The sequence below is a fragment of the Budorcas taxicolor genome, chromosome 11, assembly GCF_023091745.1.
Source record: "Budorcas taxicolor isolate Tak-1 chromosome 11, Takin1.1, whole genome shotgun sequence".
Lineage (NCBI taxonomy): Eukaryota > Metazoa > Chordata > Mammalia > Artiodactyla > Bovidae > Budorcas > Budorcas taxicolor.
In genome coordinates, this window is record NC_068920.1 from 92,297,407 (window position 1) to 92,314,992 (window position 17,586).

Consider the following 17,586-nt stretch of genomic DNA (forward strand, 5'->3'; position numbering starts at 1 on the left):
TGAGTAAAAATAGCTCTCAGGGTTGGGAAAAGAAGAGAAAGAATATAGTGATAATGAATCACAAACTCTTGGAGCTCTAGGGACCTTAAAGACCAGGCAAACCTAATCTCTTATTTTATAATGGGGAAATTGAGGCCCACAAACTCAAGGGACTTGTTCAAGGTCATATATTGGAATCTTGATGGAATGGCCCATATACAAATCATTCTTTGTGAGTAAAGATAAAAAAGAAAGATGTAGATCTTACTAGATATGAGATCTTTGTCAATGAGAAGGGCAATTGTATCTGGGGTACTGAATCGGGATCATATTTATGAGCAAGTGGAAAAGATAGGTAAAGATGTGGAACATTTCAGGCAATGAAAAAGGATGCCATGTGAAGAACATACTATCTCATATGAATGGCATATTTGACAATGGTTTTCTTGACTCAACTTTCTTTTAGGCTAAAATATATATGCAGATAAGAATAATTTTATAGGTTCTAGCCCAAATAAATTATCAGAGTATTACTCTGAAAAACCACAAAGACTATTAATAGAAGGATATGCACTTGGATTTAGTCATTTTTCTCATATTGAAAGGAAAATTTTGACTTGAACTTGATTTTTCATAGCATGATAGTGTGAATGGGAACTTTTCAAACGTTTTTTAAGATGGCCAGCCCAATGAAGATGTTAATAATAAAAATGAAAATGTTATTTTTTTCAAATTACCATGCAAGAAATATCTAAGATGGTATTGAAATCACCTCTTAAATCTAGTCATGACGCTTTACTTATGAAAATTCTTCAGGCAAACTTCCTTCATTCCATTAAAGTTTTTGTTATATGGAAAGCACAGAACCAACAAGATGAGTTTATAGATCATCTGGTCTAGCAGTTCTCAGATTTTGGGTGTATCAGAATTACCTGGAGGCTCTTATGATACAGATTTCATATAGCTCCATCCCACAGTTTCTAATTCAGGAGATCTGGAATGTAGGAATATTTATTTCTAACAAATTCACAGGTTGTGTTGACAATGTTGGTCCAAGAAACACATTTTGGGAACCACTAATTTAGTCCAGCCTGCTCATTTTACAACTGTCTTTTTTATTTAGGTAGACACATTCTAGTATTCTTGGAATTTATTTTTTTATACCTTTTCTCCACCTCTCTAACAACTAAGCAAGTTCTGTTTCTGGGGCTGTCACTATGGACTTGTGTGGTTTACAAAGACTGGGAGGTAGAAAATGTTGATCATCCTATTAAGCTGATATTAGGTAAATTCTCCTAAAATACTGAACCAGAGCAAGAAGGCCAAGTTATTCTTTTGCGCCTGGTATAGTTGTATCACACAAATGCTATCTTCATCATATTTAATATGAAAAGAAAAAAACAAGAACATTTTGAATCCCATCTATATAATATTACATGGGGACTGGACTCTTCCAGGACTGTTGCAAAAGCAACATTTAGAGAATTCTTCAAGGACGCTGGTGGACTCACTAAATCAGGGCACATGAGTGATATGTTATTATAGGAAAAATAGTATCATTTTCCTCACAGAGAGCTTATGTTATTGCTGGGAAAACACTCTAATATTGCAAAATCATAAAGCTGAGCTAGAAAAGATCAAATCTGCAGTGTAGCATTTCATAATGATGTGATTATTTCTGCAGGTATCAGCTAATTAGTGAGAAAAAAGAAAACTGAACAAAAAATTCTTGAAACAACTAAAGGTCTCAAAATTTGTTAGATTTAATGTGATAATACACCAATCAGGACATCAGCAAAATTTGAAGAAAATAGAAAGTGATGCTCTTAAATCCATCTTCCATGGTATGTGTACATACACACACACATACACACAAACACACACACACACATTTACCCACATCCCCCTAGACAGACACACAGACAGACAGACACATCTTTACTCAAAGCACTTTCTTTCTGGCTATGTAAGGCATCTGGTCCCATCACTTCATGGGAAATAGATGGGGAAACAGTGGAAACAGTGTCAGACTTTATTTTTGGGGGCTCCAAAATCACTGCAGATGGTGACTGCAGCCATGAAATTAAAAGATGCTTACTCCTTGGAAGAAAATATCAACATAGATAGCATATTCTAAAGTAGAGATATTACTTTGCCAACTAAGGTCCGTCTAGTCAAGGCTATGTATGGTTTTTCCAGTGGTCATGAATGGATGTGAGAGTTGGACTGTGAAGAAGGCTGAGAGCCGAAGAATTGATGTGTTTGAACTGTGGTATTGGAGAAGACTCTTGAGAGTCCCTTGGTCTGCAAGGAGATGTAACCCGTCCATTCTGAAGGAGATCAGCCCTGGGATTTCTTTGGAAGGAATGATGCTGAAGCTGAAACTCCAGTACTTTGGCCACCTCATGTGAAGAGTTGACTCATTGGAAAAGACTCTGATGCTGGGAGGGATTAGGGCAGGAGGAGAAAGGGACGACTGATGATGAGATGGCTGGATGGTATCATTGACTCGATGGACGTGAGTCTGAGTGAACTCTGGGAGTGGGTGATGGACAGGGAGGCCTGGAGTGCTGCGATTCATGGGGTCAGCAAAGAGTCAGACATGACTGAGTGACTGAACTGAACTGAAAGCTCTAATTCCACATGGTCTCTACTACTAGGAATAAAGATAATGAAAAATGTATTTACCCCTGCCAGACATTATATGATATGTGTACCTATGTATTTTTAAAGAACTTTAGGGATGGGCATACACATCAGTTAACTTGTAAATTACAGACTTTGGGTGATTATGATGTGTCTAGGTCCATTAATTGTAATCAGTGTACCCCTCTGGTGAGGGCTGTTGGTAATGGGGGAGGTGATACCTGTGTGGGGATGGGGGCACACAGGAAATCTCTGTACTTTTCTCTTAATTTGCTGTGAACCTAAAATGTCTCTAAGAAAATAGTCTTTAAAAAAAGTCAGGCAACTAATGGAGGCCTCAAGAAACCAAGCTTCAAGTATTTCAGAACATTTACTGTGAGAAATAGTACCAGAAAAAGAAGAATGGAATCAGAACTAGAGCTGGGAAATAAAGGCATAGATACATAAAAAGATACCTGGTAGACAGTAACTGGAGACTCAAAAGCTGATAAATCCTGCCAAGTGAAGACTGTCCTACTCTGGATGAACTTGATCTGTGCTGGCTCACCTTGATGGGCTGAATTTTCTTAGGCAGAGTGGAAGCTGGGGAGGAGGTGGGCAATCTGAGGAGGACTCACTCAGCAAAGGTGAAAACGTAGAGAACATTCAGTGACTACACCATGTGTCTATACATGTTGGTATCAAAGAGTTGGCTTCTGAGCATATGAGGCACCGTGTACCATTGTGTTTGTTGAGCAAGACTATGCTGCTGCTAAGCTGCTTTAGTCGTGTCCGACTCTGTGCGACCCCATAGACGGCAGCCCACCAGGCTCCCCCGTCCCTGGGATTCTCCAGGCAAGAACACTGGAGTGGGCTGCCATTTCCTTCTCCAATGCATGAAAGTGAAAAGTGAAAGTGAAGTTGCTCAGTCGTGTCCAACTCTTAGCGACCCCGTGGACTGCAGCCTAGCAGGCTCCTCCGTCCATGGGATTTTCCAGGCAAGAGAACTGGAGTGGGGTGCCATTGCCTTCTCCAGACTATGGAGAACCTTAAATGTTGAGTGAAAGACTACAAGAATGCTAGGGAAGTGAATGTCAACAAAACCTACTAACAACATTAGAAAAGGAGACGTTGGAGTTATGGAGACAGCATTTTCCCAGTGACCTTAAAACCATAAACAATACCTTGCACTGAAGTCCTACTCCATTTGCTGTTACATCAATACAGCTTTCAGGGACTCAGCGTTAAAATATATGTAATCATCATCATAATCACATACCTTGCAGGCATTGAATTCTGGAAGCGAGACTGCTTCCACAACTCACATAGCAGCCTCTCATACTGTACTCCATAGATCAGTTTTAGTTTCATGGGATTTAATTTTAAGAACCTTAGGTTTTCATCTTCCGCACTTCAACAACACTGAAAAAAGGCTTCCAAGTTCTGATTTACAGAATTATTGTCACTGTCAATAAAAGGAATGTGCCTGACACACCAAACTCCAGTTTAATTACTTCTGTGATATCTCCTGCGGCTGAGAGGAAATGATATTTCTCTGACACTGTTCTGTTTTTAATTTAGTAAGATGGAGCACTTGTCCTGAATAGGACCTTGGAGAACAGATGTGCGATGGATGCCATGGAAGATGGACCCCACAGTTTCAGAACACAGATTTACTCTGAGGGTGTGATGACTGCATGAATCCAGATCCTTCATTCTGGACTCCTTTATGGGCATTTGAGGGATCATCAAGGAATTGACATAGAAACACAGCTGGGATATTTATGCATCAAGTCATGACCGGATAAGTTTTGCAATCATATTCAAAGGCGTGCTTTTAGCCAGCACTATTCCCAATGTCAGTGTTGTCCTGAGCTGCTGGAATCCAGATGAGACCTTGAAAGGTTCCCAACAGGAGATGCCAAATATTAAAATACACCCTGCACCATTTGAGTGAAGAAACCCAGCAAAATGCATTCTTTACTTTCCGCTACATACTCCATCTGTTTCTCTCCCTAAAGGGTCATATGTTATACATTTATAAGAAGCATGTTCACACCTACGTAAACAGTTTCCACTGTCTCTGTCAAACACAGCCTCCTCCCTGTTCACGACCCATTTTTTTTTTAAACATCCTTCTACATCCATCCACTCATCCTTTAATGAAACTTGTTTCATTCTGAAATCATTTCAAGTTAAGAAACGCCTTTGTACCTTCCTATCTACCAAATCCTGGGGAGATTAAGCCTCAGGCTCTACAGGCCATTTTCTGAGAGATGTGAATCTAGATCATTAGGGTCATTAAAATCATATACTCCAAAATACCTAGAGCTAGAAACCACCTTTGTACTTTATGCTGCTGGAGAATGCTACCAGAGAAGTAACAATGTATAACAGCACCAAGCTACAGAGCAGACCATAATTTCTCCCCATAAAAGGTCCCTACACGTTTTAATTGCCACAGTAAATCTCATTAAAGAAACAGAATACTTTGCTCCGGGAAGGAAAAAGGATTGCTGGACTAGGTGCACTTTCTTCATGGTAATATTTTTTTCCCTACAACTAAAATTATTCATTAAAGCAAGCACGACATTATTTTTATCATGACCTACTCTGCACACTTCCTTGGAATCTTTCTTTCTCTTTCCTACAAATACAAGCAGGCTTTGGTCTTGACTACTAATCCTGTAAGCGCTTTCCATGGTTTGGGCTTCATGCATTCTCTCATGTCATCCTTGTGAATCATTCAAAGACCTTAAAAGACCACGCTGCTAACCTCTGATTTCATTTTTTTTTTCCGACTTTCCACTTTAACACCACATAAAGAGAAACCTTAGATGTAATCAACATCATCAGATACTTGGTACCTATGCAGCGATCAGCACAATTCTGAATTTTTGCTCCTCCTTTCCCATAATATACATTGTGACTCTGATTCAAAGAAAATCAGCTTGGGAAGTATTTTGCCTGACTTTATTATCAAGTATTAAATTATTATTTTTGAGAAACCCAGGCTGTCACGGAAACATCACAGAAAATTCCCATCTCTATTTCATAATCAGTATCTTTTTATAACAGAACTGAAAGTTAATGACAGTAGGCTTTAAACAGCTATGATTTTTTAACTCGTCTTCAGAAGCAGAAGTGAAAAGTTAAGGAGAAGAGCATGTTTCATGAAACACAATGCTTAACATTATATGTAAGAATCAAGAGTCTGATGAGGTTGGAAAAAAAAATTACAATGTTAAGTATCAGTCATTACCAACTTCTCTGGGGAATTTTGCATCTGGGGAATTTCAGAATCTATCCCTTTCTGGGGAGCATTGTAGGTGCAAGTAAGAATATGAGCTTGAAGTTAGACAAACTTACATTCAAATTTTCTCTGGGAAAATTACTAGCCATTTTAGCATAAAGAAGATATTTAAACTGCCAAAGCCTCGATAGCCTCACTTATAATATCCTGTGAATACTGAAAAGACAGGTTTATAATATATAAATAATATGCATATGCTACTTATTATGTGATTCACATTAAAATATGTTGGTGTGATCCACATAAAAATATTTTGTAGTTCTTCTTATGCACTTAGATATATTCATAAGAACAAACTACATAAACAACTTATGCCTGATCCAACCACTTCCTTCCAAATTCAATGACAATTTTATTCATTTTTTTAATCAAATATCTACTTCGCAATTTCAGTTCAGTTCAGTCACTCAGTTGTGTCTGACTCTTTGCAAACCCATGGACTATAGCATGCCAGGCCTCCCTGTCTATCACTAACTCCCAGAGTTTACTCAGGCTCATGTCAATTGAGTCAGTGATCCATATCCAACCATATTCAACCATATCACACAACCATATCATCCAACCATATCATCCTCTGTTGTCCCCTTCTCCTCCTTCCTTCAATCTTTCCCAGCATCAGGGTCTTTTCCAGTGACTCAACTTATTCTTTTTAATCTTATACTCCTTTCAAAAGCTACCTACAATAATCAGATTCCCTAAAGCTGGAAAATTATCTAACATTTTACTCTCTTCACAGACTTTCTTGGTGAGTAAACAAGTATTAAACTGTTCATTGTTTATAATTATTCAGTATCTACAGGTTTATGACAATTTGCCATGATAAATCTTTGGTTTGTTCACAAGGGTTTTTAGTGCATCAATTCTAAGGAAGCAAAATCCAAAGTAAAACCCAAAGAAATCAAGTTTGAAATGAGCACCTCAGATTCAAGCAGTCTCCCACCTGAGCCTAGATTCTGCACCCACTGTGTTGCTCTACTGAACAGCAAAGTCAGAAGACTGAGCAAAATGCACTCACACAAAAAGAAAATTATTCAGACAAAGACTAGGGTCACAGAATTCTCTGGAATAGCACCGAGTGAGAACCCAAATCACATAAACCCTTAAGGACAGTTAACAAAGGTGACTGGTGAAAACTTCTGTCCATGGAGCGGAGATCCAGTGGGTTCTGGTGGGACATGACAGCTTTACCACATCAAAGGCCACCTTCACATTTATAGAAGGCCTGTAATGGAGAGCATCCATGTAGGAGCCAAATCAAGGTCTGCAAAGTCAGATTTTTAAGCAAGCCAGAAAATTTAGAGAGTACTAGCAGAGGTAACAGGCCTCCCGGATAGTTCAGTTGGTAAATAATTCGCCTGCAATGAGGGAGACCTGGCTTTGATCCCTGCATTAGGAAGATCCCCTAGAGAAGGGAAAGGCTACTCACTCTAGTATTCTGGCCTGGAGAATTCCATGGACTCATGGGGTCGCAAAGAGTCAGACACAACTGAGCGACTTTTACTTTCATTTAACTTTCAGCCAAGGTAAAAAAACAAAGAAACAAACCAAACAACAACAACAACAATTAGACCTTCTTTTTTGACTTCTGGGGCCAAATTGGCACCAGTTACGCAGAGCAAAAAGGCTACTTAGAATCATGGATCATTCAGCTGCTGAAAAATATAGGGAATCAATCTGGGTAATTTAAATACAGAAATATTCTACACTCTACTGTTTGGGGCTTTTCTTCCCACTTAAATTTTCTTATATAGATACAACTTAAAGCTGTCATTTGATCACCCAATTGCAATATGAAGAGAGACTAATGCTTCTTTTTATGCATTTACTTTTATGATGTCTATTACCAACCAGAAGAACAAAGATAAATTTATATAAAGTAGCAGAAGATAGCACTTCTACTATATAATACATTTCTCTATCATACATTTTGCTTCCTGTTCTGTCTTTTATTGCATTTTCTGACTCAGTATGAACAATATTTTAATCCTTTATGGTTTAACCTAATACAGGTCTGGCCCTTGATAGTTTTTCTAAAGCATTATCAGTAAATATTACTTATGAATTGCTTTCAACAAGTTCAGGGCTGCCATTTATTATAGAAATGCTTGAATGATTCAAGGTTAATAAGATTCATCATACTCACAATGAGGACCTGGTTGTGGACACAGCTAATTGCTAAATTTTATTCAGCCATAAATGACATCAGTAGCAAATCAGCTCACAGCTGAATACTACTGGCAGCTTTACATGGGAGAGAAATAATGTCACTTTGATTCAAGTTATTTTTATAGATGTTATGATTCATTTACACTAATTTTGATATTGATGCTCAGATGCTGGGTATTAGATTTTCTTTTCAAAGAACAAAAGAAGGTGAGAAACAAATCTGAAGATATTTTAAAATATCATGGTAACAAGTCACAGTCAAATGTTTTCCATTCTTATCTTTCAATGAACAATTCTAATTCTCATACAATAGATACGACAAATTCCTATCAGAAAGATTTTCTTTTGGCAAAGTTTAGAATTCTGAAAATAGTCTTTTAATGGCAGTGCTCACACCCTCCTAGCACCAAAATAATAGCACTATGATGAATTAATCCCTCATGGTAACAGGCACCACTGAAGCTGAACTGTAATTTGGCACACAACATTTCTACACTAATGTAATGTGACAGTGTTATTATGTTCGCTATTTTCCGTGTGATCATAGCCATATTCATCTTCCCCAATCTGACATTAAATTAGCTAGTGTGGTTACATTCTATTCTGAACCACAGGGAAGATACAGAAAAGGATTATTGTAGCACAGTGGTCTGATGATGGTGTGGATGCACACACAAGCATGAATAGGTGATATGCAGATTTAACGCAGTGAATGTAAACTCTTAACACACATCTGGCATGCAGCATGCACTCAGAAAGCAGTGATATCCAAGAGAAAGTTCACAAACACACGTGATAAGCACAAAAAACAGTTGCTCTAAGATTTCAGGACAGGAAAAGCAGACCCAGCCCAGAGGACCTGGAAGTTTTCATGAGATGAAACAGTTTAGGTAAAGATTAAAAAATGAAATTACATTTCTTCAAGCAGATATAGTGAAAGGAATGCATTTTAGGTGGAATGGGTACATTCTCTAGGAGGAGAAATTAGCATAAGCAATGGTGAAGAAATGGGAAAAATGTAATGTTGCTCAAAACTGTGGGTTAACTGGCAGTTAACATGCCATATGGACAAGGCCTTTTGCAATAGATAAGAATAAAAAATGAAACCTAGGGTCAGACCATGGAGGTTCATGAACTCCAAACTGATGAATTTGGAGAGTACTGTCAGCCACTGAGGACATACTAGAAAGCCTTATGAAAAATTCATGCATCTAGTCAACATTGATTTAGTGAGTTACTACTATCACCAGTACATGTAACACGCAACATGCACATAGGTGCAAAACATTGGGCTGATCACACCTCCTGCCCGAAAAAAGAATTACTGTTCCTGGGAGATAAGACCAAATATAAGTAACTATAAGGTAGAAAGTGATGGCTGATAAAATAGCATAAACAAAGTTCTATAGAGGTCAAAGGGGGGAAAGCATTTTCTCTGTTAGGAGAGTCAGGAAGAGCTGGCGATATTTAAACTAGGGAGAACAGGAAGAAAGAACAAGACTGTAAGGAGGCACAGAATGGACTAGATGAGGAAGGGATTAGAAGGGGGAAACTCAACAAGGATATTGCTACAATGAGCCAGGAAAATTATATTGGGGACCTAAAATATGGTATAGATATGGAAGAATCAAGGAGTTACATGCGGTACCCTACACACATGCACAAACACATACGCCCTCAGAGCAATTACTTTTGTCAATTGAGTAGGTTATTTAGATGGCAACTTTCCAGGAAAGATAGGGTTTCACAAACACTTTTCTTTAAAAATAGCCTTTGGCACCACTTAGCCTAAGTACTACTTTTTTTGAAAGATTCCTTTAACTTCATTAATTAGTATGATTTATCCAAGATTACACTTACAAGGGAAAAAAGTATTCCCATCATCCCATTGTTAATTATGTCTCCAGGCTAACATAAATAAATTTTTCTAGTTATTCTAACTCTATGAAATTTATCAGAGAGATGACATTTAGAAGGTCTATGGGGGATTGGAGTAGGGGAATCTCATTTGCAATGTGCTATGTTCTTTCTCTTTCCTTAAAAAATAGTTTTGTTCCTATTTTCTATTCTTTTTTTTTTTTAATTTGTTTGTTTTCCATGTAGTTGACAGCTACAGTCACAGAAATTAAGGATAAATATCTAAACTGGAGAAGAAAATTTCATTAAGAAACAAAATGTCATATTTTGCTTTATTTAAAAGTTAAAAGTCATCCTCTATACAGAAAAGGAGCTTGTTAAAATGGAATCACACTTGGCTTATGTGTACAGCTTAAAGAAAAGCAGTGAGATATAGAGACAAGGTTTATTTTGATCAGTTTAAAGAGTGAAGAAACTGCGACATACCACATTTATTGCTTGTTAATTGCATATCGTCAAGGTAACTGTCACTATTGTACAATTGTGACAACTTCTACAAATTGATATGAAAATGAGATTTGCTTTTAAATATTGATCTGTACCTACATAGCCTCACCACCAAAACACCAATGTATAAACCAGGGAAACTACTTCACATTCCCAGAAAACCCACAAAGAGGTAATGATTTAATCAAAATGCATGTATTCTGAGAGCCCTCCAAAGTAATTTTAATGCTGATTTGTGCAAAAGGCATATCAGGAGACCTATTTATTGAATGACAGTTACCTTATTTACAAGAAAATAACAAATGGCCTTATCATTGTCATCACCACTACTATCACCCAAGAGCAGCATTCAAATAATTTTCTGTAAAAAATGATCTGAAGACAGCATGATACTTAAGGAAGGATCTTGATATTCCTTTAGGAAATGTCTAGCAAATACATTGGAGACAGAAACGACAACCCACTTCAGTATTCTTGCCTGGGAAATGCCATGGACAGAGAAGCCTGGCAGACTACAGTTCATGGTGCTGCAAAGAGTCAGACATGGCTGAGCGACTAACAGCAGCAGCAACTAGCAGATAAACAGGGAAAATGAAATTCTTTATACTTAACTCATATAAGAGGATATACAATCTGACACAACCAAGAGACAACAATGGTGTAAAACATGGAAACTAAGCACAAAATTTGGCAGATAAATTCTTTGGCAAAATGCAAAATGGTTCCATGCAAAAAAAAGGAAAAAAGCACTCAGCTACACATGTCAGGATCATATTTAGTGTTTTAAAACTGTCATAATGAAATCATAGCAAATTATCAGTCTTCTGTTTGTCCTTGAAAGTAAGCTGGTTTCATTTTCTCTGGGGCAGGAGCAACTGCAAGAAGTTACTGTTCTATCTATATCCAAACATGTGTTTATTAAAAGGATATATAGATTCTTTGATTTGCTTTGCTCTAGGTATATATAAGTAATTATTGAGTCTTCACATAAGGCTATTTATATAACTCCAAGTGTGGCTCTTAATGTTTGTAGGAGTGATTTGATTTTTAGAAATACACTATTTGCAAATGTGTAATGGTTAGTATATATGCTTGTGGCTTCAAGTTTCTTGTTATTCTTGTAATTGAAGGAGTCACTGGTAGGATGAAGACCAAATAGTTCTCCTTCTGTTGTGGTGTGATCTTTACATGCCTCCTCCAAGCATTGTTTACTTTGTATTAGTCGCTTGTTCTTCCTATATTCACTGTCAGATAGGAGATGTAAAAATGGCTAGGAAATTGTGCTATACTGCTAGGTTACAACAATTCAGTTCAATAACATATTTTAGTTTGACTCCATCTTCAACACATACACATATCTACTGACATGAACAGTCTCAAATATATAAAGGTCAAAATGAACAAACTCTAGTCTTTCTTTAAATCCATACTCAAGCTCAGCTTTAACTTGGAAGCCCAAACCTTCAGTCATCTCACTTGCTCTCCCATCATCCCATCCTAGAGCTTTTCGAAAATGTAGTAGCATTTACAACATAAGTATGGAACTCTATTTTACAACAGAAGGCTTTGTCAGATATATTTTCTCAATAGAGCAGAATGCCATGATTTGTAGGAAACCCTTTTATCATATTGATGAAGTACTGTAAAGCAGTACCTATTGCAAAGTTAAGAAGCAGAACTTCATCCCATATGCCAGTTAGTTTGGTCTCAAAATTCAGACTGCTATCACATAAATTAGGTTTTCACAGATATTCCATAATATATTGTGAATGCTGTGTTTCTTTACCATGCTTATATTGTGAGACTGAAGGGGAAAAAACACAAACACAAGTGACTAAATTATAAGGGAGAATAGTTGAAGGACAAAGTTTAAACATACTGTCTGTTAACTTAAAAGATAGTGTGGGCTTGAAAAGATGCAGAGAGAGAGAAAAATAATAAGACCTGTTAATTCACTAAAATTCCAGCTCTCAAGATATAATCTTATGAAATTAAATATTATTTAATAGAAAGCAACATGAAGGCTCTTTCAAGAATTAGGGAAGAAGTATCATATAAAACAAAGGAAAAAATTATTTTCAACAAGGTATCCACTAGCAGTTCAAAAAATTCCAACAAAGAGTCAAAGACCAAACAATCAACCATTATCACAGATTTTGGCGAATGGCATCTTTGATCAATACTTTAGTATTTTAAAACTGTCCTTTCTGTAGGATCAAATGCTTCTCCTGGTTATAACCATTTACTTATTCATAAATAATATAAAGACTCTTAGCTTGAGACTGGGGTATCAAATAGTATCTGGAAGCAAAGACAAGCATCAGTACACACGCAGGTACTTACGGTCATTGCAGAGCGGTCCGCTGAAGGAAGTCATGCTACAGTCACAGCTGAAGCCATCCCACTGCTGCAAGCACACACCTTGGTTGGAACACGAGTCTTCCTGGCAGGTTGTGCTAGGCCCTGAAAAACAATCCAAAAGAAACTTGGGTTCTTTAAAAAAATCAAAAAATGTGTTACACATGAGCAAGGTCACACACAGTAGTTGCCAACACCTCAAATTACACGACCAAACTAGTCTGGAAAGTTCTAGCTCACACACCTGAATTAGGAACAGAGAAGCTGTCATATGAAGGTTTTCTGGAATTTCAAATATAGGACAAAATACGTTATAATAATAAACTAAACCAACAAATAGTAAAAGCAAGCACATAGCTTCCAGTATGATCATGGTAGCAGGTAATCTCATTCCATCTTCAATAACTCTCTCTCACTGTTTGGATTTTAGAAAAATGCATGGATCTCCTTAACTTCTGACCAATGGGGAGAGACACCATGAGAGATGGAGATTACAACTTTTATGAAACTGAGATAAAGATTGGCCAAAAAAAAAAAAAAAAACTGAAGAGAGTTGTGCAAAAATGTCCTGCAAGTTACTAGAAGTTTTCCTGCAGAAACTATGAATAAAGTTATGACTGTTGGTGTTTTGGATAGGTATGTTGGCAAGTATCAGTTCACATGCTTTAACAATTTCATGCAATCAAACATAAAATTAAAAACTGTGTAAATGACATGCCCCCATTTAACATACAAGAAAAAGAATGCTAGTCTATTTCTAAAGAATCATAACTAGAACACTGAAAAACAAAGAACTAAAAAGAATGATCAAAGCACTAAATGTAATCACTCTACAAACATATTCAAGACTGAAAGCCTTTATGCAAACTATGCTACAAAAGAAAATTTCTTACACAGCATTCAAGAAGGGAAAAAATTAAATCTATATCCAAATAATGGTTACTGCAAAAATATAAGATATGTTATTTTGAGGTTTCCACTGTGTATTATGGGGTTTCAGTCTTGTTTTATACACACAGGGCTATCTACCTTGCAAGTCAGCTTTCATCAATGCAACTTTGTCAGCAAAATTAAAAAAAAAAAGCAAAATATATTAAATGTTAGTAAGCAATACTGAAATGGGCAAACACAGAAGATTCAAAAAAGCATGCTGCTGTAAAGGGGGAGAGAAATGCTATGTAGAGCAAACAAATTAATAATTAACAGCCACAAATCTTAAGAGAAGCCAAAAATGAGAAAGTGATAATTGATTAGAATTTCACTACATATGTATTCATAAAATGGTTAATTGAACCAATGACATGTAATGAAGGAAAATTAAGAGGGCTTTTGCATGTTTTCCTCTCTTGGATAGATATGAATGCATTGCCAAAATGACTGCACTGCTTAGCTGAAGCATGCAGCCCCACTTATCATGTGTAGATACAATGCATACGATAGTCATTATCAGACCCTTTCTATTTTTTCCCCCTTCCGGGTCTTTTCTCTTGCTATTGCAGTTACAGTTTAAAACTGTAATGGCAGCCGTTCTCTGCCGACCCTTGGACCTTACAGTGACACCAAACTATCCAAATGTGGACAACATCATTTAGAGTAAATGAAAGAAAAGTAAAGAATGGAAGAAGCAAATTGCAATATAATTCCCCATCAAGAAAATTCCTTTACAAGATTGCAAGGTGGAGTATTTGTCTTTGCTTTTGCCAGAGTAGGTACTGATTGCTTACAGGTCTCAGAGTTACATCTATATTTTCCCTACCTTTATAACTGTCTTCAACACTCACAAACCGCCCTGTGAATATTTATTACAGAAGAACCTCACTAATAAGGGTTATCTTAGAGATGGGTGGAAAGGGAACAACATCTATCTCAATACCTTTAGAGTATAAACTGAAGATATGTTCTAACAAACACAATTTTAGGTTTTATGAAAACACAAAAATAGATACCAGACTAATTGGATGCTATTAACACTGATAGCCTTTGAGGTAACTGCTCTGGTGAATACATGAGAGTTATATGTAATTAGATTTTGTACAAACTGATGTTTTTATAAATGCCAATTTTAAACATCCTCCTTACAAATATATTTTTATCAGAAATTCTGAGTCACGGTATTCTTCATAAAATGTATTGAATGTAGCCTAAACTATATGAATATTCACAAATTTAGAAATCATAGTATTGTAACTACTAATTGTATCATAATCATAACCAGTATAGTAATAATAACAAAATAATAGTTGCTTTTAATAATAATAATAGCTAGTTTTTCTCACTTATGATATCAAAGAACCAAGGATCACTAAATTGCTCAGTTTTTGTTGTTTTTTCCAGTCTGTGAGAGGTAAGATCTTTATTTCATGGTACTAAAGGCTGAAAATAATTAACGGCTGTTAAAAAAAAAAAAAATCTTAAAGCAGTATTCCTTAGTGCAGTCCTTCCTGAGCACAAGCCCAGCTTGAGTCAGGGGCTGTGTTATCAATAATACTATTCCCCTGACTTGCTCAGCAGAAGGAAAGTGCAGGAACAAGAATTGACGAAGAGCCATGCTTTTGCTTTTATCTTTTAGTTTTTGGAAAAATTATCAGAAATAGAATTGCAAAATAATGCTAAACTCTAAAAATGGTAAAGTTGCAATTTTGAAAAATAACCTGCCTCTCCATATTGTACAGCAGACACTCTGAGTGCCTGCCAAGTCTTTATGTGAGCATAAAGATATGCTTTATTATTATGTTTTTATTATCACAACTGTTTTTTATATTTTCAGGTATTACAAGAGAATTCAGGCCTAAGCCTGACAAGTCACATTTTTCAAAGAACTCACCTTCTAGAACAATATTTAAACACTGACAGGCATTTGCACGAGACAAAGCCTTGAATTTTTCTTTTCAGTTTTATAATGTTCTTTTTATTTTATCACTGAATAAAATTGGGAGCAAGCCACAAAGACTTTTATACTAAGTGTTTGAAAATAAGGATATTTTTGAAAAGGAAAGGAAAGTGAAGGTAAATGACAATGTCTGGAAACCAAAGAAACAATAGAAAAAGGTGCTTAGGTGTCTGGGATTTCAAATAAGACAAACTTGGGCTCAAAGCTTCCACATCCGCATACTTGCTGTGTGACATTAGGAAGATCATGTTACATCTGAAAGGCTCAAATTGTTTTTTAGTTCAGTCGCTAAGTCATGTCTGACTGTTTTGCAACTCCACAGCCTGCCAGGCTCCTCTGTCCATGGGTTTTCCCAGGCAAGAATACTGGAGTAGATTGCCATTTTCTTCTCCAGGGGCTCTTCCTGACCCAGGGATGGAACCTGCATCTCCTGTATTGGCAAGCAGATTCTTTACCACTGAGTCTCCAGGAAAGCCTCAAGGCTCAATTGACTCCTCTAAAATAATCCAATAATACCTCGCTGTTAGAGTCTTGAGAATTAAATGAAATTGCATATATATAAACTTATTGTTATCAGTGCTTGATCAATGGTAGCTTTAATAATGAAGCATTTCTGGAGCTTATAATGCAGTTTAAGAGTTGAAGGTTATGAGTCAATGAACGTGTCTGAAAGCTGTTTCACTGACTTCATGTACAGAAGTTATCTTGACTCACTATTGAGCTTAATTGAGTCTGATTATTGGTGCACTGCCAGTCTCTATTTTCTCTTATCTAAGCAGCTCAATACCTTTCCAAGCAATAATTTTCAGAGTTTGTTGTAAGACCAAAAGCATCAGCATAAGTTAGGGACTTGCTAGAAACATTAATTCTAGAGTCCCATCCTAGATCTACCAAACCAGAAACTTTGAGGGTATTGTCAAGTGACATGGGTTCTAACAAGTCTCTAGGTGAGTTTAATACTTGCTCAGGTTGAGAAACATTAATGTAAAGAGAAAAGGACAATGTAAACTCCATTTGCAAGCTAACACGTGTCATGTAAACAAAATCAACTCTTACTCATTGAAATAAGTTAGAGAGAAAGGCAGCAAGTGATTATTGTGAGAAAACCAATGGCTTCTCACATGAAAGAAGCTTAGAGATGTGTCGGTCTTGTTGGGTGGAAAATCATGGGAAGATATTATTAAGTGATGTCAAATTTGTACCATTTCTGTTAATATTAATATGGGGTTTAGTGATTTTGATGCGATTTGAACTCAAAATCCCTTAAGACAATCATCTTTAGAGAAATAATTCATGGAATATCTAGAAACTGATCATGAAAAATATGTGTATTTCATCAATTACACCCATGACAGGCACATCTGAGATTATTCCTAGGGACCATAGAGAACAGAAATAATCCTAAATTAAAAACTGTTAATCTTGATGTTGGAGCAAAAAAAAATAGGGAAGTATTAAGGCAGGAAGGCAGGAACATGGCAACATTCTAAAAATAAAGGAAAAGGGGTTAAGAGAGGGTGAGGATTATTAAAGCTCAGATATTAAAGCAAACTAGATAAAGTAAGGAAGGAAACAATGATATAATCTACTGAATGATTTCAGATGTTCAAACCATAGTTTACAATTACTCAAGAGGATTCCAATCAATCATATTAACCAATTTGCTCATTAGATTATGATGGAAAATAACACCAAATTTTATTGTAAATACACTTTCTCAATATGTTTCTCATTAGTTTTTCCTCCCACTCACCCACTCAATTATGTGGCAGTGGTGGGAGGTCATGTGTGTGTGTCTGTTTTTCCATCTTGTGAATGTTTAGCTGTGACTGTGTCTCTGTCTGCTCCCACCATCTCTTTATAGGCGAGAAGTCATCAGGCAACTTGTAGA

The 17,586-nt window shown here is 36.6% G+C and overlaps 1 protein-coding gene across 1 annotated transcript in view; it reads right to left on the reverse strand.

Annotated features, from left to right (window-relative positions):
* NRXN1 (neurexin 1) overlaps positions 1–17,586 on the reverse strand; it is a 1,203,402-nt gene that overhangs the window by 566,581 nt on the left and 619,235 nt on the right. The window contains exons 16-17 of the mRNA XM_052649572.1: positions 13,835–13,861; positions 12,791–12,910 (exon numbers count right to left, since the gene is read on the reverse strand). Of these exons, the coding sequence (XP_052505532.1) occupies positions 12,791–12,910; positions 13,835–13,861 (147 nt within the window). The remainder of the gene's footprint in view (positions 1–12,790; positions 12,911–13,834; positions 13,862–17,586) is intronic.